The sequence below is a fragment of the Cebus imitator genome, unplaced genomic scaffold, assembly GCF_001604975.1.
Source record: "Cebus imitator isolate Cc_AM_T3 unplaced genomic scaffold, Cebus_imitator-1.0 Scaffold148, whole genome shotgun sequence".
NCBI lineage: Eukaryota > Metazoa > Chordata > Mammalia > Primates > Cebidae > Cebus > Cebus imitator.
The window spans coordinates 1,608,175-1,635,743 of NW_016107463.1; the positions used below are offsets into that span (position 1 = coordinate 1,608,175).

At 41.5% G+C, this 27,569-nt stretch overlaps 2 protein-coding genes across 5 annotated transcripts in view; one reads left to right on the top strand and one right to left on the bottom strand.

Annotated features, from left to right (window-relative positions):
• Window positions 1–16,202, bottom strand: part of CILK1 (ciliogenesis associated kinase 1) — a 55,890-nt gene extending 39,688 nt beyond the window's left edge. For 2 of the 4 annotated variants that reach the window (XM_017542878.2, XM_037743603.1), the window contains exon 1: window positions 15,931–16,200. The gene's annotated coding sequence lies outside the window, so the exon portion shown is untranslated. Of the gene's footprint in view, window positions 1–15,269; window positions 15,847–15,930 lie in introns of those variants that run through there. The other 2 variants (XM_037743604.1, XM_037743605.1) reach the window with 2 other exon arrangements.
• A 2,607-nt stretch (window positions 16,203–18,809) lies between these two features.
• LOC108314089 (F-box only protein 9-like) overlaps window positions 18,810–27,569 on the top strand; it is a gene marked incomplete at its 3' end in the record, with an annotated part of 40,687 nt that continues 31,927 nt past the window's right edge. Inside the window, exons 1-4 of the mRNA XM_037743621.1 lie at window positions 18,810–18,861; window positions 19,192–19,772; window positions 25,356–25,522; window positions 27,423–27,468. Of these exons, the coding sequence (XP_037599549.1) occupies window positions 18,810–18,861; window positions 19,192–19,772; window positions 25,356–25,522; window positions 27,423–27,468 (846 nt within the window). The remainder of the gene's footprint in view (window positions 18,862–19,191; window positions 19,773–25,355; window positions 25,523–27,422; window positions 27,469–27,569) is intronic.

Here is a 27,569-nt window from a genome sequence, read left to right on the forward strand (position 1 = left end):
CCTGTAGTCCCAACTACTCAGGAGGCTGGGGCAGGAGAATCGTTTGAACCTGGGAGGTTGAGGCTGCAGTGAGCTGAGATCACACCACTGTACTCCAGCCTGGGCAACAGAGTGAGACTCTGTTTCAAAAAAAAAATGAATTAAAAATATAAATAAGTAAGTAAGTAAATAAATAAATCCAGACTATGTTCTCCTGAGAGCTGTGTGTGGGCTTGAGAAATCTTAAGGAATATAAAGGTCCTGCCTGATTTCACCACACTTTATCACAGAATCAAGCAAGCTTTTAGAGATCAAGCTCCACTCTGTCCACTCTAAGCTCATTCTCTTTCCCCTAGAACCACTGTAAGGCCCCTGGATGGACGGGCATTTTCCTTCTTGAAACTCTTCAGGATCAGACTCCCCACAACCTCCTCCAGGAGCTCTTTAGGGTGATGTATTCCATTGATGATTAATAAATATTTATAAAGCACCTCCCGTGGGACAGATCCTGTCTTTAAACTCTGAGAATACAAAGACCAATAAAATATGGTCCCTTCTTTTAAAGAGCTTAGAGTCTCCTGGCAGAGGATGGGGGGTGTGGGTGGGAGGGGAAAAGCAGATATGTACCAGTAATGAATACAAACTAAGATATTTCCAGTATGCTAAGGGCACAGGATGTGGAGGGGAATTAAGAAGAAAGTCTTCTTGGTTTCCAGCTGGGTCAATTCCATCTGCTTAGGGAGGGCAGTAAAAATCTTCATAAAAGGTTATCTTAAAAAAGAGAGAAGTAGGTATTTTGTAGGGCAAATGAGTTTCTAACACTCCAGGAAGAAGAAACTAAGAGACAGGGGCTTGAAGTTGGGGAGCGGAAGTGGGGAGCTTGTGGAAAGAGTTGGTAGACTTTTGTTTATGGAGGAAGCCAGATGCCATTTTTTAAAAAATACAGGTTTTGACTGGTTTACTGGAGGAGAAGAAAATGCTATAAAGCAGGGGTCCCTGAACCAGGGGCCATGTTAGGAGCTGGGCCGTACAGCAGGAAAGCAGTGGACGAGTGAGCACTGCCTCCTGTCAGATCAGTGGTGGCATTAGATTCTCATAGGAGCGCGAACCCTATGAGTTTGTGAACTGCTCATGGGAGGGATCCAGATTGCCTGCTCCTTAGGAGACTCTAACGCCTGATGATGTAAGCTGGAACAGTTTCATCCTGAAACCATGGACGGTAGATTGGATACAAATACTTATGTGTTACAGTTACTGTAGTTGTAGTTACTCTCCTGTGATTCAGTGAGAACATAGTTTCATTCTTGGGAAATATACTTTGAAAATGTTACACGTAAAGAATCATGATGTATGCAATTTATTCTCAAGTGGGTAGAACAAAAATTTTGTGTGTGTTGTGGGGAGAGCAAATGGGGTAAAATGTTGACAACAGGTAAATCTGGGTAAAGAGTATGCTATGGATTGAATATTTCTCCTCCAAATTCACAGATTAAATCCTAACCTCCAATGTGATTGTATTTGGAGAGAGACCTACAAAAAGGTAATTAGGCTACAGAGGTCATAAGGGTAGGGGTCTGATACAAAAGGGTTAGTGTCTTATACCTCTCCCCCACGCTTCCTGCCAAATGAAGACACAGGAAAAAGGCAGCTATCTAAAAGCCTCATGCTTTTTGCAATGGCATTATACTACTGATTCATATCAGTTACTAATAATACAGCCTTTTTTTGGATAATGTCCCTTCCTCATCCACTTAGATTGTACAATCTCACCAGAAACCAAATTATTTGATCTTGGAATCTCCAGCCTCCAGAACTGTAAAAAAAATAAATTTCTGTGAAGACACCCAGTCTATGATATTACGTTATGTATGGTAGCCCAAGCAGACCAAGATAGGATATATGGGTATTCTTTGTGCTATTCTTGCAACTTCACTGTAAATTTAAAATTATAGATTAAAAATTTCAATTATCCCTAAAACAGGAGAAGAAGGGAAATTTTAAAAAGACACAGGCATCTTAAATGTTTTATTTTAGCTTAAAAACAGACTTTAATACAACTTGTTAAGAAGACAGAACACTATCACATACCATGGTTCCTTCATTTCATGATTACTGTATTATGGAATAGATTGGATTCAGGCTGTGCCTTAACCCAAAAACTACATTTGGACCACAGCACAAGCAATTTTGGCTCTGTGTTTATTTTCCCCTTTTTCTTCTTAATGTTTATCTTCAACTTTTTTTTCATATGGCATACACACAGTCCCCAACTTATGATGGTTTGACTTACGATATATATATATTTTTTTGACTTACGATATTTTTACTTTATAAATGGCGCCAAAGCTACATACATTTAGTAGAAATCATATTTCGAGCATCCATGCAACTATTGTGTTTTTCATTTTCCATGCAGTATTCAATATATACAGGAGATATTCAACACTTTATTATAAAATGGGCTTTGCGTTCGATAGTTTTGCCCAACTATAGGCCAATGTAAGTGTTCTGAACATGTTTAAGGTAGGCTAGGCTTACAATGACGCTCAGTAGGTTAGGTATATTCAATGTATTTTTGACAATGATATTTTTAACTTACAGTGGGTTTATAGGGATGTAACCCCACTGTAAGTTGAGATGCATCTGTATATGAATTCTCCCATCATTCATTATTTCACTTTCCAACAAATTAATGACATAAAACATTGTTGTATGTCATCTTCCTTAAAAAAAAATCACTGTAAATAATGTCAACTAGTAAATATTGTCCTTTTTTTTTCTTTTTTTTTTTTTTTGAGGATGTTGTTTAGAGACAATGGGAAGTCAATCAAAGTTTTGTAACTAGGGGACTAACGTGATCAGATCTGCATTTTGTAATACAGTTAGAATATTTTTCTTCATGTCCAACCAAAACTTGCATATTCTAATTTAAACAAATTTCTTCATGCTTAGTTTTCTGTGGATATTAAGAAACCATGCCATAAAAATGTCCATGCACATGAAATTAGTAATCAAGCATGTGTCTTTCAGCCTTCTCCTGTCTTAATTACATGACCTTTTCTCAGAGGATGCATTTTCCACTTCTTTAATTACCTTTGGCATTCATCTCTGAGCCCTCACACATACTCCATCTCCTTGATAAACTATAGTGGCCAAAACTTAATAGTAACCTATAATACAGTAGCATGTGGCTTCCCTCATGCTTTTTACAATGGCATTATACTACTGATTCATATCAGTTACTAATAATAAAGCCTTTTTTTGGACAATGTCCCTTCCTCATCGACTTAGGTTGTACAATTGTAACAACAGTTTCCTAGATTATCACTGAGAAAGCTATTTGTGAAAGAATTAAGAGCTTCATTGAAATCCAGATAGATTGGGTCATTCATTCAATGTGCAATCACCCCAACAATTCCTCCTTGTTACAGTCTGTCATATTATCAAGGAACAAAGTCTAATTACTCTGGCAAGATATGATTCTCACCATAGCATGGTAGTTACTTTCTAATTTCTTATGCTACTTCAGGTAACTACCTAATGACTGTACAATGATGGATCAGACTCTTCAAGCATTGATGGCAGATGGTATAATTTTATTCGAACTTTACTGAGGTGCTAAGCATTATGCAAGGCTCTTGGGCACATTATAGATAAGATTAGAGTCTCTCCTTTAAATCACTCACAACTGACAGATACACAAAAAAGTAGAAACTGCTATGAGAATGCAGTAGAGAGCAACCAACTCTTGGGAGGACAGCAATCTGACAATCCTTCAGAGAAGGGGTAGTATTGAGATGTTAAAGAATGAACATGATTTTCTTACACAGAAAAGGAAAGAAAAAAATTATAAGTGGAGGAAACTGTAAAAATGTTGGCGAAGACAAGAACTTGGTATGTTCATAAGAGGGCAGGCACAGCCTAGTGTTTTTCACCTTGGTTGAGCACAGAATCACCTGGAAAACTTTTAACATTTACTGATACCTAGCCCCAGCCCCAAGTAGCAGGTAGGGATGGGGGCTGAGCTTTGAGAGTTCTGAAAGCTTTCCAGGTCTAATGTGAAACTAGGGCTGAGAAGCACAAGACTAGGATAAAACCAATCCAATGGACGGCAGTGGAGGAAATTGCAGGAAATAGCTAAAAATTTAGGGTGGGCCCAATTATGAAGGGGTATGTGTATCATGCAGCAGTTTTTTGTTTTTGCTTTTGTTTCGTTATTTTTTTGAGACAGGGTTTCACTCTGTCACTCAGGCTGGAGTCCAGTGGCACAAAATCACAGCCCATTGTAGTCTTAACCTCCTGGGCCCAAGTAATCCTCCCACTGTAGCCTCCCAAGTAGCTAGGACTACTTGGTGTATACCACCAAGCCTATTTTTTTTTTTTTTTTTTTTTTTTTTTAAGAAATGAGGTCTCTTTTTTTGCCTAGGTTGGTCCTCCCACTTTGGCCTCCCAAAGTGCTGGGATTACAGGTGTGAGTGCACCCGGCCTTATGCAGGAGTTTGATTTTTATCCTACTGAAGGGAGTTCTCCAGAGTTTTAGGCAGAGAAATGGCATGAATAAAATCCTTCTGGAGACTACAGAGATGTTAGAATACAGAGATCAGAGGCAAAGACTAGTTAGGAGGCTGCTCCAGTAGTCTAAGTGAAATATGATGAAGGCCTGAGCAAAGGCACTGGACTGGGTTAGTCTTAGATACAACAGGAGAATATGGGTTTGAGATAGGGAATGTGTACGTATGTGTTATTTGGACAATGTACAGAGATGTGGGTTCTGTTTTCTGGGGTGCTGAATTTGAGATATGTACCAAACCTCTCACTGGAGATGCACAATAAGCAAATAGCTCTAAGGTTGTTTTATTTTTTTCCCCAAAGATAGAGTATTATTGGAGTTCTTCTTGGGAACACAGCATTCAGACAAGGCTGATACACTGTATAACTCCAGGGTACTCCATTCACACAAAACACAAAGTGAAAGGTGCCCACTGGAGTTGTTTAATAAGGCAGCCCTGGGTTCACAACAAAAGATGCAATAGTCCCATCATACCCCTGGTTTACTGCTCCAGATGCTAAGCTTCAAGAGAAATATTAAAGAACATAGTGAGGGGTCTAAATGAAAGTACAAGAAGGGTAGTTGAAGAAGCACAGGATGCTGGAAGCAAAGGAGACTTGGAAAGCCATGATCATTGTTCCAAGTATACACACATCAGAGAGAAGGGTTAGTTACACTAGGTATGGATCCAGAGAACAGAACCATGGCCACTGTTTGAACTTTCTATTATTCACATTAGTGAATTATTTCCCATACCGAAAAAAAATGAAGTGGTATTAGCCAAACTAGCATTAGACAAGAAGCACCAGTCAGCTCACATATGCACAGTCAAATCAGAGCATATCCTAGCAGGATGTGGTTAAATATACTTGAGATCGGTATTGTTCAGTTATTCATCCTTTTTGTGGTGGCCCAAATAGGATGACTCATGTCATAATCTGAGAGTAAAGAGCAAACACTTACTGTTGCTCTGGGAAAACAATAGGGCGATAGACAATGCACTAGAAAAAAGAAGGGAGCCATGGTAGACACCATCGCTGGTCCATTCCATAGCAATGCTCCCTTCTTGCTTCGTTTACAGAACGCTGATTTTACTCAGGATTCGACATACTCAGCCATGGCAGCCATCCCAGGACATGAACTATGATAGATCTAATCCAAGCAAAAGAATTCTAATTCTCTACTCAAATCTGTTTAGAAGTGGTGCTGTGGCTCAGACTTACGAGATCGAAAGGGAAGTGAGCTGATGAGGAAAGAGAAAAGCTTCTGAGAAGAAATCTACTCCCTAATAAAGACAGTTTACAAAGAAGCTGCATTGAATGTGGCTGTGTAAAGCTGTGATGTTTGGGGCTGAGGCAGAGATGTCTATGAGACATCAGCTGTAAAGATGAGACTCCCATCTGCAGAGGATGTATTCATAGAAAGGGGTTGAATCCTTGATGACATCAGTGGGCTGCTGCTTGAACCCTGAAAAATATGCCTTTGGGTTTCTTGTTCTACAGCCTAATTGAAGGTCTCTGTTGAAGAAGTCACTGTTAATCTATCCAGTACAGCTAAAGGCTTTCCTGATAGTAGGCTACACTAACTTAGGTACAAAATGCAAAATTCTCTACAGGAGGTGACAGACTTTATGGTTAGCACAGTTTTGAAGACTGAAAGACGTATACAGCTAGAGACAAATTAGAAGTAACTCTCCCTTCCATTATCTGCTTCCATTTTGAAAGAAAATATCATACAAATAAGATACAAACCTATTGTGGTAGAAGAATGTCCAAAAATGTCCCTGGTATCACTCCGGGTTGCTTGGACAACTAGCTAGCTGAAGCCGGGTGACCTCTTGGAATCTGGTCATGTGCCTGTAACATGGCAGGTGGGCAACATGAAAGGATTCCACCTTGCATGACAAGTGGACCCCAACATGCAGACCACTCTGCATGTCATTGATAGTGACATTTACTACAGGTGGCCACAGAGCTTCAGTGGAAGGCAACCAAGGCAAGCATAGAGCTCTTAATCTGAGTTCTTTTTTTCTTTTTTTGAGACAGGATCTTGCTCTGTCTCCCAGCTGGAGTGCAGCTAGTGTGATCAAGGCTCACTGCAGCCTCATGGGCTCAGACGATCCTCCCAACTCAGCCTCCCGATTGGCTGGGATTACAGGCATGCACCACCATGCCTGGCTAATTTTTGTATTTTGTGTAGAGACAGGGTCTTGCTATTTTGCCCAGGCTGGTCTTGAGGTCCAAGCACTCTGCACGCCTCAGCCTTCCAAAGTGCTGGGGTACAGGCGTGAGCCACTGTGCTCAGCCTTAATCTGAGTTCTAACAGGAAAAAAAGGTTTCAGCACTCTAATGACTATTTTTATTATATTAATATTAATACATCCTTCTTTGATACTTAATGGGAGACATTTACATCTATAGAGTCAGTGCTTCAAGGAAAGAAGCAGGCAAATATAAAAAATTTGATACATGACAAGACATCACAATTCTAGCCTGAAACTTCTGAGTATATGACATTAGCATACAAAGATTTCACAGTGTGTAGACCAGAGACCACACATCGACAGCATAACATTTTACCCAGAAGTCACTCCATTGAGACCTCAATCCAGAAATAGAAGACAGTTTCTAAGTCAACTCTTGTCTTTTCTATGGTAATAGGAAGCTGAAGAAACATCCCTACCCCTTCAGGCTGGCGTGCGCTCTGCAGCTCCCCACAGTCCCCATTCTCCCTGTTGTCGCTTGCCATTTTTTTTTTAGCTGTCCTTTCTTTGTGTGCCTTCATAGCCACATGTTTTACTGGATGAAAAATATTTCTCTGTTCCTATGCCTGTATCAAAAGTGACAAAGTAAAAGCCTGAAAAAAAAAACCAAACCCTATACTTAAAGAAAAAATGGAAGAGAAGGAAAATTATTCTTTTTTAGTAAAGAAGAGCAATTTCTCACTCTTTGAGAAGCACACACCCAGCTTCCTTGAGTCTTTCATTTTCCTCCCCTGCCCTGACAGCATTTAAATTCAGCTTCTGGTACAGATAGTTAACACTGCTTGAGAAGTGAATGGGATGTAGCATCCTGTCCATTACTTTGAGAATTAGCATATATTTCTAACTCGCAGTTATTTCTAAATTCTGCTTTGACTCCAGGAATTAACTTGGATAAATCATTCACTATAACGAATCTACGCTTAGCAACCTAATATATCAAATATGCCCAAAACGTGATAATAATTTTAGTATTTACTATGTGCATAGTACTATAAGTGCTTTTGCATACATTAGTACGTTTAAACCTCATAAGTCTACCAGGTAGGTACTACTACTATTATCCCTATTTTACAGAGAAGGAAACTGAGACACAAGTTACATCTAGATTATACGACAGATGTGGCAGAACTGAGCCAGGAACCCAGGCTGACTATACCAAACTTAAGGGAATGGTTTCAAAACATCATGAATCTTTGGAGGATCTGAGAATGAGAGGAACAGAAGCAGTACTTTGTATCTCAAAGCCCAAATATGGAAACCAGTGATATGGCTGCACTCTAGTTGGCTTCATTCTGCAATCGAACATCGGTGAATCTGTTGGAGCCATCAGCAGCATCAACATGCCCACAGTGGAAGAGAAGTGAATGTACACAAAGAGGGACAGTTTCTACTCAGCGCTGACCTGCTGTGCCTCGGGGTGTCTCTTGGTCCTTGGGTTTACTTTCGGTGGAATCAGGGCATTGGACTTGCTCTAAGGTGGTTTCTTCCTCTAAAGCTGTGTGATTCTGTGGCTCTGTATCAGGAACAGAGCTAGCATTTGTCTAAGGAAAAAAATGGATAAATGTTTCTGCTTTTTGTATCACGTGAACAAAGGTTAGCAGAGAAGACAGTGCTACCGAAGGACCCTGTATGCTACACATCTCTCTTTCAAGAGACGCACAAGTGCCGCAGTGCCTCGGCCATGCCCCAACGGACATTAAACATTGATTCCTTCTCTTCCAAGCTCACATATCACATCTTCCAAGCCTCCTGCCCCACCCACACATATAGACCCAGAGAACAGCCCTCTCCCTTGATGCTATAATGCTTTGTTCTCACCTCACTGCCAGCCCCTTCCCCGTGGCGGTGACCTGCAGGTGCACCCTCTGCTTCAGCCTCGACACTCTCCGAGATTCCTTCATTCTCGTGCTCTCACTCCACTTGCATTAGCAAGTCCTCAAAGATTATTTGAAGAGCCCAAATTTGAATTTTAGTCTTTGCTGTTTATTTTCTGCACAACCTCGACTAAGTACCTCAGAATTCTCAGTGCTTCTATTTTATCATATACAAAATAAAGACTATTGTATTTATTGGGCCTGACTCAAAGTTTTGAAGTTCTGAAGTGAAAGAACAGTGAATACCAGAGAATAGCTGAGGCAGGCAGGCAGCCTGGGCCCTCCCAAAACAATGCCAGGACAACTAGGTCTCAGAGAATCACAGAAAGTTCCCCTTTATATGGTCAGATCAAGCCTTTGGCCTTTCGGTAAGGCTGTACCCAACGAACAAAGAAAGACAGCTTTATCTCTCTATCAAAGAGTTCCGGCAAACCTTTGAAGTCAATGTTATGATGTTCCTGGCTAGGTGACATTGGGGAAAACCTTCCTGTGATTTGCCCCAATTCCCTCCCCTCAGCTTCAATCCTCGGTGGAGGCAAAGCAGCCTTGCTCATTCACAGCCTAAAAAACAGAGGCTGGGGCAGGGAAAATTGTAGTTCATTCTTTAATTTGAAACATTGATCAATGAATTAATGCCATCAGTTAACATTTTCTAAGACAGGAGACAAAAGATTTCATGCAAACTTGGGGTTCTCTGGGAGCTGTGGTTTATCAGGCCCACTGACACCATTCAGATCCTTAGGAGGAGCTTGTCTCCCTTCGCATTAATTATCTTACATGGAAAAGATTCTGTTACTTTCATTTATCCTCCTAGGAAAAGTGGATTCTGTGCAAAATCATTAGATGACTCTTCTCATGGTACCTCTGTGTTCCATTTTACTTTTACAGGTCTATAATTACACTTTGTATTCTAGGTTTCAGTGTGTCCTAACTTTATAAGAGTCAGTGAATACTGTTAATTTCTTTTTAAAAAGTACTAGAAATAGTGCATCTGGGTTTATATTTTTCTCCTGGACCTAATTCTTCTGCCCTTATGCATTTTAGCAAGCAAGTCTTGTAAGCATTTTGCCTCTTGGACTACTGCTTTTTTTCTGCATGAGGAATAGCAGTTACAAAGCCAAAAGGAACTTCCTTACATGGATCTTGCTTTGTCTTGACCTTGACAGAGGAGTGAATTAAAGATGCATTTAGCTATTGCATCCACTGGATGTTAACAAGAACCAGTTACAGGGTGTGCCCTCTTCTATGCCCCAGAAACTGTTCATACCTTTACCATCCCTCTCCTCTTTCACTCCCAGCTTCTGAAAAAAGAACTCCCCCTACATAAGGTCCTTAATCCCATGAGAAGCTTTCACAGCTCCCTGTCGCTTCTCTTGCAATATCAAAGGTGCTCATGTCTTGAACCTTAAAAAAAAGTCTTCAATCACTTGCAGATGACTTTTAAACTGGGACACTTGGTTGGCTTTGGTGGACTGTAAAGAACTGAAGTGAAAAAAAAAAAAAAAAAAAAAAAAAAAAAAAAAAAAAAAAAAAAAAAAAAAAGCCAGAAAAAACAAACCTTTACCCTGCCATGTTTGAAACTGTAGATGAGCTAGAACGAGAGTTCCCAGCTAGTCCCCAGCTTAAGGAAAACTGACGAGGGTGGCAATAGTCCTGCCTGCCTGTGTTTCAGGGGTGGGCAAGACAGGGGATAGTGAAGATGGGGGAATGACTAAGAGCATATCACACACAAGTTCATGGAGATATTACCTTTCGTGGTATTGCCAAATAAGCAGCTGGACATTACCCAGTAATATTTTACCTTTCTTGTTCTAATGCATTATCTTTTACGCTAGTTACAAGGACAGCCACATGTTATCAGTATCTCTAAACATATTGCAACACTTTTGACTAAGGACCTAACCTCAATATAAGATGCTTTGCTAGCATGTATACAAAAAATCAAAATGAGTTCAAGTAAAGGAAGTAAAGGCTTAATGTAAAATAAAATAGGGCAGGGATCAGCACACTATTTCTGTGAAGGGTCAGCGAACAGGTTAGGCTCTGCAGGCTCTCCATCTCCCTCACAACTCCGCTCTGCCGTTGTAACATGAAAGCAGTCAAAGACAATACATAAATACGTGGGCATGGCTGTGTTCCAGAACTAATTTATTTACAAAAACAGGCGGCAGGAAGGATTTGACACACAAGCCATAATTTGTCAAGCCCTGAAAATGAGGAGATCCCCAACTAAGTAGAAGCACTTTAGTACTCTCCACAGAACCTCATTTACCCCTAGGTTACAGGGCTACATACAAAGCTGTGCTTATCCCTAAAACAGAAGCTCTGTGAGGGCAGAAACGCTGCTATGTTCACAACTGTATTCCCAGTACCTAGAAGAGAATTGGCATAGTTGGTACAAGTAGGTACTCACAATAAAGATGTGTTGAATGAATTAACTAATGAATGAACAATTTATGGAGCTTTAAAAGGCAATTCTGACCATAGGTGATTTTCTTGTACTACCAAATCCACCCTCACTGCCATCCCGTCACATCCCACTTCTCTGCAAATTGGACAATTGTATTGGAACTAGGGTACCAAAATGATGACTCCTTCTAAAAACCTTTACACTAACTTAGGAAAAAATTTGCTTTTCAACAGCTAAGATAACGTGAAGGATGTATATCTTACATTTTTCTCACTCGCCTTTGTTTTAGTTAAATCATTCTCTAGCAAATTCTCTTTCAAAGCAAAGGCAATGTCTAAGAGGGCAAAACTATTAACAACTATCTTCCAGGAACCACAAGTTCATGCAGATGGTAACTTTCGTGATATTGCCAAATACATAGCCCAGGCAATGACCTTTCTGGTTCTCAGGCATTATCTTTTATGGTAGTCACAAGGGCAGTCACAAGTTATCAGTACTTTATCACAAATCATGCTTCACCTATAGAAAGGTAAAAAAATAACTCACACTCATCGCTCCTAAAAAATATGTGGTTCTCATAAGATCTGGGCCATCGCTGTGCATATTATTAAGTGAGTACTAAGAGTTCTTGACAGGGTGGGAAAAGCACCAAATGAAAAGTGAGGCACTACTGTGGCCCTTCCATTTCAAAAAAAGTGAGTTCAGACCATCATCTGCTAGGAACTACAAGTTCATGCAGACAGTGACTTTTAGACATTGTCAAATATAGTTGGACATTACGCTATAATACTTCATCCTTTGGGTTCGGAGGCATTATCTTTTATAGAACCTTGATTAGCTATTAAAATCTAGGAAAAATTTAAAGATAAAATATAACTGATTGCTAATTAACATAGATTTGAATGCTAAATGCAATAGGACCCATATTCAAAGCTTAATTTCGAAGAAACTTCAAACTATAGAGTTAGGATTTTTTTTTCTGTAAACGTCCTTAATGATTATTTGACATCCTCACTTTATAGATGAGATGCAGAGACCCAACGAGGAAGAACAGAATCCTTGTTATCTTCAGAGTAACACAGCATATTTTTTAAATGTGTAAACATAAAACACGTTTTATAGTCAACTACAGATGTATCAAATGTTCCCCATGTACCCCTTTGTAAAAAGCACATAAATATTTTGCTAATTCTGAGCCCATATAGTTTTTAAAAAGGGGGAGGCAGATGTTTGAAGATGTGCTGTTCTCAAACTCAAACATGACTTCACACGTCAACATGTGCTGGATTTGATTTCAGCCTGCACAGGTAAGTTTCACAACAAGACACTCTTCCTATCCAGGAAGACTTCAACTTTCAAAGCACAGCGAGTCAGGTACTTAACGTGCAGGGATACTTCAGTGTCCTTGGAAGAAAATCAGGAATAGAAGCCTTCTGTCTGGGTTGCGTGTTTCCCTAAAACTTGTTGAGCAGTACTTTTTCCTAACATCGGACAGCAGCTCGCTAGGAGTATGGAGATTGAGCGAGGATGCTCACGTCAACCCTGGTTACCATCTCGAGGTAGACCTGAGCTGCTGCTTTTACTTCTCCGGCTGCAATCAAAGGCATCTCTGATTTTCTTCCTACCACAACACTTCCTTCGCATTTTAATGCAATTTGCCCCGGAAAATGATCTGTTTCACCAAATTCTTTTACAAGGTAATTTTCTAGAACACATGTGTTGTTATAAGGAAGTTAAAACTCGATTTCAAAGGTAAGCACAACCACAAACTAAGACACAATTACACTATAACCCCAAAACCTGTGTATAAGTCATCTGGCACACACTGTTTGTGCATTCTCCCAGTCAACCACATCAACCATAAACACTGAAGTCCACAGGTAGGAGATTTCCAATACTCTAAACATAGGCCCTTCTCAGAAAGCCACAGTCAGCAAAGATCACAGGTGAAAGACTCAACAGTAAAGTGAGATACTATTGGTAGGCTTTCAGATTACCACATACAGAAAGGTCATTACACCCAGAATTCTGCCAAGGAACCACCAAGCAAATACACGCACTCACACAGACCCCACAAGCAGAAAAATGCATTTTATAAGGGCAGACATCAATAGAAGGGTTAGGTACAACTCCAACTCTGCAAGATCCTACAAAATGAAATGGAGGGGACTGCTGCAGGAGCAGCAGGGAAAAAAAAAAACATTTTTTAAAGCAGTAGTGTTCTTGGCAAGGTTCAGATGGAAAAACAGCAACAGATCCCAGAAGCAGAGCTGCAGCCAGGAATAACCTAAGCTCAAGCCATTTTAAGTAAGGGCAGGATAATACTTACTAAGGATTCGCTGCATGGTTATACTGGTTCTCTAGGCCTCTAGGCTGAGTGTTCAGGGATTGGATTCTGTTAAGTTACTGTCAAGGGATAAGCAGACCTTTATCATGTATATGCCGGTTATAAGTAGGCACTATAAACCAGCTTCACACCACAACAGGGGAGTAAAGCTGGGGGGAAGCCTTTTCCCTATTTTGCACGTGAGATTAATACTAGGAGAATTACAGAAGGCCACATGACTAATAAGTGGAGTCACACCCTTTCCCCTATTCTGTCGTACTTCAAAGCCCACGATACCACATTACCAGGCATAAAATATGGCTCCTGCCCTAAACAGGCTTAAAATAACCTAAACCAATTAGAGATCAATACAGCCAGTATAATGAAGGTTGAACAAGCAAGTATCTTGAGAAACAGAAAGAGAAAGTATTATAAAAGAAGTAGACTTAGGCTCCTCTGAGAATAGGTAGGAGTTGCACAGGAGAGTGAAGAGAAGTGGGGGCGGGTTTCTCAGGAAAGCACTATGAGCAGTGACACTGTCGTGGGAAGGAGTCTGGCCCCATTAGCAGGACAGCAAGAAGACCAGGCTGCTTAGAGTGCAAAGATGCATGCTGAAATAAAAAGAAGATTTTAGATAGGAAGGGTGAGGCTGATTATGATAGGCCTTGAGAAGTCAGGCATATTATTTCAAACTTGAGATAGTACATAATGAAGAGAAACTGAAGGTTACATGTTCAGAAGAGTGAAGTGATCATTTTAAAGATTACACAGGCAACATAACTCTGAAAAGATCAGAGGGAAACTTCTCATTCATTCATTCATTCATTCAGCAAACATTTAATGAGAGCTTAGTAAGAGTCAGGCTTGGGAGGCTGTTGCAGTACTGCAAGAGAGTGTGAGGGCTCGATTAGAATATAGAAGGAGGGATCTACATAAAACATATTTCAAAGGTCTTGACTCATTGATATAGAGGATGAAGGAAATGAAGGAAAACATGGTTAAAGATAATTCCAATGTTTCAACATTAACATAATTTCCACCGTACTAAGAACTTCGAAAAGCAATGAGAATAACAAACATTAAAGTATAAAAAGAGCTCTGATGATATCGAACAGTCAATAAATAAAACTCCTAAATGGCCTGTTTGATGTCCTAGTAGCTCATTTATACTTAGTCTGTGGAGAAGAAACTTCAGTGAAAAGACCTTTTCTTTGTGATTAAATGCTGAGTTCCCTTGGCAAGGACAGCAGGGGTCTGCCTAATCAGACAGGCTCCATCAACCCTCCAGCGTACCCCTTCACGATCTGAACCTAGATTGGTTTCATTAGGAAATGTGGCTGCCTCCCTGCAGCCTGGCCACCAGTTTTGACTTTGGAGAAGGGGACAAGGCAAAGTGAAAAGAGAGAAATAAAAAGTGGGCAGAGTCACTTTAGAGAGTGGGGAATGGTACAAGATGTCGTTTTAAATAAAGGATCCCAGTACTGCTTTCCTTTCTACACCTACTTCCTAGTGTTTTACAATTCCTGGTCCTCAAGTATATAGGAAAGCCTTAAAGAGTCATTACCACATTGTAGCATATTGTCCAGAAACTATTTCAAATGTGCATATTTATGCATATATTAAGTCCCAGCACAGTTCAGCATATGATTGAGACACAAATTCTTAATAATTCATATGTTGGCTACAGAAATTTAGAGCTCATTTAAACTTTATATTCGGCAATGGTGTCATTCACTATTGAAGCATACCCTGAAACCCCACTCACTGGGAAATGTGAGAAATGAAAACTGTAACTATCAAACTTCTGTTACTACAAAGAGTGCTCCCGGCCAAACAAAACAAAACCCACAAGCCCCAATACCTTATACCTTAGAGAAATCCAGTCCCGCTTGTCAAATTCAGTGTGGAATTCCCTGAGCCTAGCCCAACTCCAGCAAAAGCAGGTCTTATTTAGTTATAAGAGGAAAGGGCTACTCTTCTCTGCAGAATGATGCATTAGCTACCTTACATATAAGTCCTTAATGTTAGTGTCAAAGTCAAACTTTAAAAGGTTAACATTACAAAGAATCAGTTGTTACAGAAAATCCTTCAACATCCTTCTCATAACAGCTACTCAGATTAATAAGAAAGAAATCAGAGCAGAAAGAAATCCAATAAAAAATGGTTGCAAATAAGTATACGAGGATTTTTGCTCAGATCCCTTGTGGGACAGCCAAGGGCCTAGTCAGGGAAATTCCAAGAGCAAGTCCTCAACGTGCCCCGCAAAGAGGCTTCAAATTGGCTAGGGTCTTCCCCCTCTTTAAGACTAAAAGGTAAACACCCATCAAAATCCTCCAGGCTCCGAGTTTTCATGCCAGGAAGGAGAGACCCACATGATCGCGGAAAGAAACTGTAACCCATTAGCCTCTTCCTGCGCCTCCGATCCGTCGCGGGGCCACCGGCCAGGGGTCCCCCGGCCGCCCCCGCCCAGCAGCTACTAAAGTGACAGGTCGCCAGGCAGAAGCCCCTAAATCCCCGAGCCCCACTTACTGGCGCCGCGAACACAGGCGGGGGCCCGCCCCTGCGGTAAGCGCTGCTCCTCGACGAGCCGGGCGCAGCAGCCCGCTCGGGAACTGGAAATGGGGACAATCCCTGCTAGGACCGGCCAAGGGCTCCGTGCCGGGACGCCCGCGAGGTCCGGCGAGTCGCACGGGCCGCACGGCGCATGGTAGTGCAGCAGGAACCCGGTCGTTTTCCAGCCTCCGGCAGGAAAACAAACAAAAGGCTGGGTGGCTTCTAGTGGGGACAACCGGCCGCTTTCCCTGGGAAAAGTTACCCTGCAGCTCCCCTCGCTGGCCCTGCGCGTCCCTGCACCGCGTCCCTGCACCGCGTCCCGTTCGCCTTGGCTCGCCCAACCGAGTTGCGCGGCGCAGCTCCGGGCAGAGGGCGGCACTGCGCCCAGGGATCCCTAACGCCAGCTGAGCACGAGGCGGTCTCCGACTCCAAACGCACTCCTAGTTGCAGATCGGCTCGATCAACCATCAAGACTTAGAAATGGAGGCTGTCGATGGATGTTCTGAGCACATTTAATTAAAGGTAATCGTTGTGAAAACATTTTTCTGATTTGAAAAAACGTAGCTGAGGTGGCACGACATTGTGAAAGTAAGCAATGCCACTGAATTGTATTCAAGGTGGTTAAAGAGCAAATTTCATGTTACCTATACAGAAAAATGCGATGAAAACGCACCTGATTGCCTGGTAACATTCCTTTTAACGCTTAAGAGTTTTTATATTGTTAGCAAGTAGTTGTAAAAACTGGACCCTTATCCGGGTGAGAAACTGACTCTAGTCAGATATCCTCTACACAACAATCGTCCTCCCTCTGTAACTAATTATAGGGAATCTAACACATGTAATTTTATAACACATTCATTTATGTCATAAGTGTAGACATTACCTAAAATCATCCTTATGAGGCTAGAGCGCTTTGAAAAAAGAAGTTGCTTCCAGGTGTCTGATTTTACATTTACATAATTGTCCTAAGCCAACAGTTCTTAAACATTAGCGGGAAGCATCAGAACCACATGGAGGACTTGTTAAAACAAATTCCTGGGCTGCACTCCCAGAGTTGCTGGTGCTAATGCTGCTGGTCACGCTGCCTTAAGCAACACAGATTTAATTAATAAAGCAGAACCCCTTGAACACTTTGTGGACTGTTCTCTGAGTTTACAATTCCCAGCTGATCATCATAACAGTTTTTTCTCACTATTTTTATTTTCGAATTCTACAGACTGAAGATTGTTTTTTACTGAAAGACTCTATACGAAAGCCTGAATCCCTTTCTCCTCTTGATCTTGTGAAGAAACATGCAAGATATAAGATAGTCAAGCTTCCTTAGATTCCCTCTCCCAAATGGAAAAAGGCCATCTGGTCATTTGACAGATGTATAACATTTGTATCCACCTTTGTTTTTACCTATTTAAAAGCCAGCCCATATGGCAAATGAAAATGGAAAATCATTATCAGTGGAAAGATAGAGACACAAGAAGGAATCTAACAAGTCATATACTACTCCCATGAAAAGCAATTTCTAAGGTAAAGTTATCAGTTTTAGTCAAATCAAATTGTCTCAGCAGGTCTATGTGGCAAACTGAGGTGCTGTCTTGGTCTACCTTTAGCAACAGTCTGCTAGGCTAGTTAAGTAGCTTAGATCAGTAGTTTTGGCCTCAGGAAACTATAATCCTGTAAATACAGTATGATGAGAGAATATAACCTTTTAAGGAGGTCTAGCGGATACTGTGGAACTGACAGAAAATAGAAAATTACTAGCTATGAAACATAATAGTGTTTTAATGCTCAATTTATCTTTACAAATATTTTATTAAGCTTTAATTACTTGCTAGAATAAAGGAAATCATCTGTGCTAATTGACCAACTATTTTAAATTAGCACTCAACATTTTAAATGAAACAGATTCGTTCTGAAACTATTTCTTCATTCTCAGTTTGTAAAACTTATTAGCATTCAAGAGTCACATTTATCATTTTATTCCATTATAAATCCTTAGATTTAACCCTTCCTCCCCAGTTTAAATTTCAAAATCCAATTTTAAGGAGTTCATTGGGAGGAAATTTATCTTTAAAATGACTTAAGCCCTAGAGTCTCCCTTTAAACTAAAAACTTACATTTTTGGCCCCTTTTAAACACGAAGGCACTATAGGTAGCCGACTTAGGGTGCAAATAAAATTACACTCATCCGAAGGGTGAAGCCCAATATTTAAAAACTGCAGGCGGGCGCGGTCGCTCGTGCCTGTAGTCGCAGCACTTTGGGAGGCCCAGGCAGGCGGATCACGAGGTCAGGAGTTTGAGACCAGCCTGAAATTAGCCGAGAGTGGTGGCACATGCCTGTAATCACAGCTACTCAGGAGGCTGAGGCAGGTGAATCGCTTGAACCTGGGAGGCGGAGGTTGCAGTGAGCGGAGATCGCGCCACTGCACTCCAGCCTAGGCAACGAGGCATTTGGGACTTCCTTATTGTAGCTGGCACTGTCTCTCCTCCCCCAGCACTTTCACCTCCACTTCTCTGCCAAAGATGTACTGCATTTTTAATCTCCAGAATAGAATGGATTAGAAGTTTAAACTCTGTAAACTCGTTGAATGCTTGGAGCCCTATTAGTTCCTGTCACCAGTAGAAACTTTAAAAACTCAGTAAATGTTTGCTAAATGAAGGTAATAGGCTATGAAGCCTGTCGGTTTTCACAGAATAGGGAAACCCGTAGTTAAAACAGATTGTGGAAAACAAAAAGACTGTGGAAAAACAAAGTATCATCTGGTAAACAAGTACATTCACTTGAGATGAAATCAGGTAGTTTGGGCTTTAAGAGGTGGGGCTGAGGACCAAGGGTAAGTTCCGGCGCTCAAACCTGAGCGATGGACTACATATCCCACAGAGCCTCGCGAGCGCTGTTTCCGCGGCACTTGGGTTTCAGGGCCATGGAGTCGAAAGCCCTCCCCCCCCATTGCATTATGGGATTTGTAGTGAGATGTTCTTTGCGTGGCTCTTGCTTTCCTCCTGCTGGGCAGCAAAGCGCGTCTCTTCCTCAACCTCCAGTTTGTGCTCTCAAAAACTTAAGTCGTTATAACAGCTGTGACTGTTGAGAAGTTTCACTGTTTTCCCGCATTCCTGGCGCAGGACTCTAGCCAGAGTCTCCGAGGACTTTGTAGCGACTGTTCCAAGCGTCCAGTTTTATGTTCTTCTGGGCGGCTTGCCTTAGGGGCTCACCCCTAAATTTGGGTTGTAAACATTTTTGAGATAATGCTTGCTCAAGTTCGCTTAACTGTTCACTCAGCCGAACACACGGGTTGAGCTTGAGGTTCGACGCTCGGGCAGCCTTAGCCCTATGCCTGGCGCGCGCACACTGCCTTCCCGCCCCCCGTCGTCCACCACGAGGCAGCCCTAGGGCTGGGGGGCCGGGCAGCGCACAAGGGCAGCGCCGACACTGCGCATGCTCGGCGCGTTGGCGCAGGTTCCCGCAGCTGAGGGGCAGCTCCGCAGCGGCGTCCGGGGTCTCCACTGGGGCGGACGCTCCGGTGCTCGCACAGTCTCCCGCCGCGGCTGGCAACGGGCGTCCCTCCACTCCCCGAGTCCCCGGCCGCCGCCGCCACCCCAGCGCGCCCCGATCTGGCCCCCTGCCCCGCGAAGATGGCTGCCGTACGCCGGGCCCGCAGTTACTGCCGCTGCCTGGTGCGCTTCTCCGACCGAGAACTCTGCTAAGCCCCGCTGCAGAGACAGGCAGGAGTAGACACCCGGACACCCAGCACCCCTCCTCGGGGGCAGTGCAGAGGGGGCGCGGAGAGCCGCCCTCGAGTGCTGCAGGCCGCCCCGCCAGCATGGTAACCTGGCCAGGGGGTTGGAGGGTGGACGCCGCGGGGCGGGAGCGCGGTGTGCAAGGAGGGCCCGGGCCTAGGGTTGGGGGTCGGCAGGGACTCTAGGAGGAGTGGGAGCTGCACGGCTGCCGCCTGTTAGAGGGCCCTGGCCTGAGAGGGAGTGAGTCGGAGGACGGGAGGGTACCAGCCCTGGTCTCTCCCTAGGGTTCCTTTCTGCTGAGCCACCCCAGCCCCCGCTGGGCTCGATGTGAGGAGGGGGATGTTTGCAGGACAGCCGGGGAAAATGTCCCTTCTCAGCTCACTGAGTATATTGAATCAGTCTCGGTCCTCTCGAGGGATTTTATCAGAAGCATTGAGCATAGACTGAGGTGAGCTGTCGCAGCGTCTGAATTTGGGAGGGAACCCTGGCAAGCGGAGACACTTGTTGATTGCCCTTCTGCTGAAAAGCCGGGCCCACCGACAGGCCCTGCCTGCACCTTGAGAAGCCCTGGGTGTAGGACGCATCTGCCCCACGAGGCGTCAGTTTCCTAGGTAGGATGTTGGCAGGCGGCCCTGGCAGAGTGGGGTTGGAGGGTTCGTCTCCGCGGCGTCGGTGTGGTCCAAATGGAGAGACTGAGCTAAGCTGCAGAGTTTGACAGCGTAGATTCCAGGGGACTGTTTCGTACTGGAATACGTAGTTTCTGTCCTGTGCCTTTCTTTGGTTTAGAATAAGTTGTCCATCTGAGAAACTAACCTCTGGCTGGGGCTGAAAGAATCAGGAATGAAATGATTCCAAACGAATTAATTTATAGTAGACTCAAATTTTATTGCATAAATGAATGGCTGAATTTATTAAATTAATCTGGAGGATAGAAAAGGCATCAAATGCCCCGATCCTAAACTTTCAGAAGTAGTTCTCTGACTGGGATTAAGCATTTAGCCTTTATAGTTTATTAATCCCACCTGTGAAACAGGAGTAACATGATGAAGACATGGGCTACTCATACACATGAGCTACTTAAGTGAGGGTGATATTTAGGTCAAACTCGATTATGAAAAATAAAAGGAAAACCTCCAGATGGCAACTGAGGGCCTACTTATTTCAGGTGGTATTTGAGTTGACCAAATGTCAGCTCAGCCAGATCCCAGATATAGTAGTTTGTTTTTGTGATCGTACTGTCAAAATCAAAGTAAGAATGATTTAAAACTCCACTGTAACACAGGGGAGAAGAAAGATGCCATCTATATTACACTTCTCCCATTTCCTTTCCTCATCATTCAGATTTTGAGTACTTATTACCAGCTTAGCATAGTGTGAGACTAAGGTACAATACTAGATCTTCAATATAACCAAACCTGCAAGGTGATTTATGATAAACTTTTAATCACAGAATGTCACATATGAAAAGGGACCTCAGTAGATCACCGTATCTCTTTCCAGATGTGCCATAGATATGACAGCTGAGGCCTAGACAGGCCTTTACAAATCAAGCAATGTGTTTGGCCTTATGGTTACAAAGGTAACTGAGATATGTTCCTGTCCTTGATGCCATAACTCTAGTGAATGAAACAACCAGCCTCAGTACAAGTGTTGTGATAAAAGTAAGCACAAGTATTATGGGAACACAAAAGAGGCAATCAGAAAGGTTGAAAAATGCTTCTGACTAAGATGAACCCTGAGCTGCATCTTGAAGGGTGAATAGAAATAGCTAAGTTAGGAGGAAGGCATTCCAGATAGAGCAAGCAGCATATGCAAGCCAGCTGGACAGCAGGAGAAGCTCTTGAAGTCCGTTTAGAATGACTGCTAGGCAAGAGTTAGAGAACTAAACTACAAAGGATACCCCACAGAACTCAGGAACCCTCCCATTACCTGTACTTAGAGTTTACAATAATAAAGCAGATTCTTAGAAGAGAGAGAAATACACTTCTCAGTGGGATTTATACATTCAGTCTTTCATTACATATTTTCCTACTAGTGGTTTTCTTAATAGGAAAAGCTCCCAACTTAAAGAGACCAAAAAAAAAAAAAATGTATTTGACAATACATTAATCCTTTTCCATTTTTCTGGAAATTGACCTGAGTTCTTGATCTCATTTATTGCTTCACAGATGTAGGCTTTACAGTGTTCCCAGCATTTTACCATATACTAACTGGTCAACTCTGAAAGGCACCTCTGGTTTGAGTCTGCTTGCCAGAGATAAGATAAGAGGCAAGGCTAATTTATGTTCTGTAATATAGTGCAACTATGTCTGGTGGCTATGTTAAAGATGTGTGTTAATATAAACACCCCCCACCCTGAAATAACATACAACTAAAATTTGCAAAATTTAAAACTTACCATCTTTGGAACTAGTAAAATTAAATGGGTTTATTATCTAGCTAACCTTTAAGGTCATTTCCCTGATTGCTACATTTCTTTAAGTATTGAGCAAGTTTCATTTGCTGAAGTCTATTAGCTAACAGACTGAACTGAGACAACATACCATTTTTGCTGTAAGGTAGGATTCAGTTTAATTTAGCAAACATTTATTCAGAATGAAAGGATGAAATGAAAGACATCTGACTGAGACCTCTATGAAGCCTCAGGTCACACACAGTAATTCCAGTCTAGCTTTATTCCACTAAAGCCAATCCAATATATAAAAATTGGATTTATAGACAGATAAAATAGAAGGGGTTTCTTTATAAAACATTTACTATTAAAAGTTTTTGACTAAGGAGCTTTCCTAGTACATATAAAACATTAATACACAGAAGTCATGTTTGCATAGAACACATTTAATAACATGCTAGCTGTATAAAAGAAGTGACATCATTTTATGGACTGTATTCTTTTTTTTCTTTTCTTTTTTTTTTTTTTTTGAGACAGGGTCTCGCTCTGTCTTCCGAGTTGGAGAGCAGTGGTGCAATCTTGGCTCACTGCAACCTCCATCTCCCAGGCTTAAGCGATCCTCCCACCTCAGCCTCCTGAGTAGCTGGGACTACTGGCATGTACCACCATGCCCTGCTAATTTTTGTAGAGACCAGGTCTTGCCATGTTGCCCAGGTTTGTCTCAAACTCCTGGGCTCAAGCAGCCCTCCCATCTTAGCCTTCCAAAGTGTTGAGATTATAGGCATGAGCCACTGTGCCCTGCCTGGACTATGTGACTATATTCTCTTAAGTGATCCATGAAACAAAAACCATCTGCTACAGCCAGGCATGGCCGCATAAGCCTGTAGTCTCAGCTTCTCAAGATGTGGGGCAGAAGTACCTTCGGAGCCCAGGAGTTTGAGGCCATCCTGGGTTGCATAAGGAGACTGTCTCAAGAAAACAAAAACTGTTACCTGAACTCCATAGGACAACTAAATGTTACTATTTTCTGAAACAAGTCTGTGTTTTTAGCCACTCAACAATACACTTTCAACTAGAGTCCAGTGGATTTGTTTATTCTACAGTATTGAAAAAATTGAAGTATCAAGTTTTATCTGATTGGTGTCATTAAACTTACCTGTGAGGAGGATATCTACAGAGAAGCAATGTTGTATTTCATTAACATGAACCATTATAGTATTTTCTGTTTGGGTACTTGTAGAAGTTTATGGACACTAAAATTATTTGGGCTTTTTGTGTTAGACTTGATTATGTGTGGAAGATCTGTCTTAGCACCTTGTCAACTGCATTCTAGAACATTTCTGCCTCTGTTGGAAAATACAACATGACCTATGAAGCAGTCTTGCAAAAGAAAAAAAAAATCTTAGCAGAATCTAATCTGGCCTCTCAAGATCCAGCTACAATTTACAGGAAATAAGAGTAAGAGGTCAAAGGAACACATTTGTTGACACCTCATAAAATCTAGCTTCTACAGAAAAATGACCCAGTTTCATCCTAAATACATTACAAGAAAAAAGACAGGATTACAAAAGACTGGAGCCATAGCAACCAATTACAATGTGGACCTTATTTGAATCTTGATTTCACAAACTGTGAAATATATGTATTTTACATATGACATCTTGAGAAATATGAATATTGTGATTTGGTATTTGATGCAAGGAATTATTACACTGATAATTATTGAAATCGGATCATGAATACTTGGGAATTAATTATTCCTGTTAAGTATTTTTCTCATAAAAAGTTAAAAAAAAAACTTGTAGAACTAAAAGAGAATACCAAAGATGAACCTATTTTTAATTCATTTTTTCTAAGAAAAAGTGATAATTTTTTTCTTGTCTTTTTTTTTGAGACCCTCACCCTGTTGCTCAGGCTGGAGTGCAGTGGTGCAGTCTCAGCTCACTGCAACCTCCAACTTCTGAGTTCAAGTGATTCTCCTTCCTCTGCCTTCTGAGTAGCTGGGATTACAGGTGCCCGCCACCATGCCCAGCTAATTTTTATCTATTTGGTATCTTTAGTAGAGACAGGGTTTCACCATGTTGGACCAGGCTGGTCTCGAACTCCTCAGGTGATCCGCTGGCCTTGACCTCCCAAAGTGCTGGGATCACAGGTGTGAGCCACTGTGCCCAGCCATTTTTTTTTTTTTTTTTTTGAGATTAGGTCTCTGTTCATCCAGGCTGGAGTGCAGTGGTACAATCTCGGCTCACTGCAGCCTCCATCTCGCAGGCTTAAGCAATCCTCCCACCTCAGCCTCCCAAGTAGCTGGGACTACAGGCACACACACCACCACACCTGGCTGATTTTTTATATTTTTAATAGAGATGGGTTTTCACTGTGTTGGCCAGGCTGGTCTTGAACCCCTGACCTCAAGTGATGCTCCTGCCTCAGACTCCCAAAGTGCTGGGATTACAGGTGTTAGCCACCACACCTGGCCAGAAAAAGTGAAAATAATTTTTTTATAGATTATCAGTAGTTATATATATGTTAATGAAAGATTTGGCTTCTTTTACCTAATTACATTAATTATAAATCATTTATGAATAGTAATAGCCTTGAATTGTTACTTTTTATAATACAGTTGGCCCTCTGTACCTGCAGGTTCCACATCCTGGGATTCAACAGTGGATCAAAAATATTTGGGGGAAAAAACCATACAACAATAAAAAATAACACAAATTTAAAAACAGTGTACTATAAGAACTGTATACACGGCATTTACATTGTATTAGGTATTTTAAGTAACTTAAAGATGACTTAATGTAAATGCCATGTATACAGTTCTTGTAGTATACTGTTTTTAAATTTGTATTATTTTAAAGTATGTGAGAAGATGTGCATAGGTTATATGCAAATATGCCATATAAGGGGACTGGAACATCCAGGGATTTTGGTGTCCTGGGGGCTCCTGGAACCAATCCCCTGTGGGACAACTGTAATTAAATTGATTTTTGGATGGACGGAACTGATGTTAAATTTGGGGGGGAAAATGTTAGGATTCACAGTAATGTGAGTACTGTGGTTTGGAGTAGAGAATATGCTTTTCAGACTCATTTTCCTTTGGGAATTAAAAGTAAGGTCTCAAGGGCACCCCACAGCCTTGGTACTCAAAGTGGGTTTCATAAACTGTTGACAGTGTGAATATTAAATAGCAAGTGGCTGAGTGGGCAATATTGATTACAGAGGGCAGCTGGTGTGTGTCTATTCCTGATATTATTTGGGTTTTTTTCCCCCTCAGGCAGAAGCTGAGGAAGATTGTCATTCTGATACTGTCAGAGCAGATGATGATGATGAAGAAAATGAAAGTCCTGCTGAAACAGATCTGCAGGCATGTTTCTTCAATTACGTCTTTAATTTTTATTCTATTGTTTCTCATACATATGCAGAAATTGGTCATAATTATGGGTATTTGTAGGTTATTACTGTTTGCATTGAGTTTAACTGTTTCATACTGGTTTATAGAATAATTAACCAATGTGATGGCTTTCTTTGTAAAAAGCAACATCAATACTGGCTGCTTGTAGTTTAACATATGGGTTTTAAGTATTCAAACTAAGGCTTAAGCATGACTCAGAACCCATAATCTTAAAAAGGTTGATGGGTTTGACCACCTAAAAGTTTACAACCTGTGTATAGCAAAAGGTATCATAAATAAAGTTAAGAGAAATAGCCAGTTGGAAAAACTGTTTATGTGAGCATAGGGTTCATCATCTCATTATATAGAGCATTCATATATTTGGAGGAACAGAGAATAAAAATATATGACTGCACAGTTAATGGAAAAATAATACAAACGGCTATGAAATATTTGAAGAGATAATTAGCCTCACTGATAATTTAATCAGATTGGTGAATAATGTACATCGATGTCCAGGCTGTGAGAATAGTTGTGCAGTGTACATGAAAATGCAAATTGCTACAACTTTCTGGAGGGCAGACTGGTGGTATGGATCAAAATGAAAAACATGCATTCCTTTGATACAGCAATTCTACTTCCAGGAAATGAACTTTAAGGAAATAGTGGGGAAATGGTAAAGTAAGTAAATATGCAAGTATAAAGATGTTTAGTATAGCATTGTTTATCTGGAAAAGCATCATACAACCTAAATATTCATCACTTGTTATTAAGTAATGATGCATCCATACAGTGAAAACACTACAGCCATTTAAAAGGATGAAGTAAATCTTTAGCATTAAAATAGAAAAAAAGTTGCTGTAACTAGTTGTGTCTCACTGCACTTGTAAGGTTAATATTTATTTGGAACCAGATGGTCTAGTAGACACATGGAATGCTGCTGAAGATTATGTAGGTCAGAGATACATGTGTAAAATGTTGGAAGCATAGCAACAAAGCTGTGTACAGAATACAGAGAAAAATTATTTTTAAAACATTCTAGATACGGCTTTTTTAAAAAAAGGACGTCAGGAATAACATGCAGCCCCGTTAGCAGTGGCTGTTTAGGCAGAACGTGTAACCCAGCTTGGGTTCCCCAGGAATCAAACTAGGTGAAGATTGCCGTGCAGGAAGTTTATTAAGGAGTACTTTTGGGTTCAACACCTATGGAAGAGAGAGAGGGAAACGAGTGGGCAGGGAGAAGACCAGCTGCAATGCAGTCTTAATGGACTGCTTAGCCATCCTCGAGGGAGTTCCGAAGATGTAATACCCTTTCACAGCTGACCTGAGTTGCAGACAGAGAACGAAGCCTTTATTAGCCATTAATCAGTCATCGGGTGGGGATTGAGAAGACAGCGTTTTTGCTGAGACAATACCCAAAAGGGCTGACAACAGATTGAGAAGACAGTGATTTTGCTGAGGCAATACCCAAAAGGGCTGTTTTTCAGCTAGAATTTCCAGCAATTTGAGTAACAGGCTCTTTATTTCTGAAAGTGAATCTGGGCAACACACCAGAGTCTGCCATACAGGGGGACTTCACTTTTTATGTGCTTTAAATTTTTTTTTTTTTTTTTTGAGATGGGGTCTTGCTCTGTTGCCCAGGCTGAAGTGCGGTGACGCGATCTCAGCTCACTGTCAACGTCTGCCACCCAGGTTCAAGCAATTCTCATGCCTCAGCCTACCGAGTAGCTGGGGTTACAGGTGCCTGCCACCATGCTCAGCAATTTTTTTTTTGCATTTTTAGTAGAGACAGAGTTTAGCCATGTTGGCCAGGCTGTTCTTGAACTCTCGACAATCTCAGCCTCCCGAGGTGCTGGGATTATAGGCATGAACCACCACACCCAGCCTCAAAGTTGCACATTTAAATTTTTAAAATAAATATTTGAAAGATATTTTCTTTCTTAAATACAGAATGTTAATTAAGAGGAAGACTTTGGGCTTACCTACAGAATTTTTGGTAATACTCTTAATGTCTACTAGATGCTATAGTCATTAAAAAATTATTGGAAGGGCCGGGCGCGGTGGCTCAAGCCTGTAATCCCAGCACTTTGGGAGGCC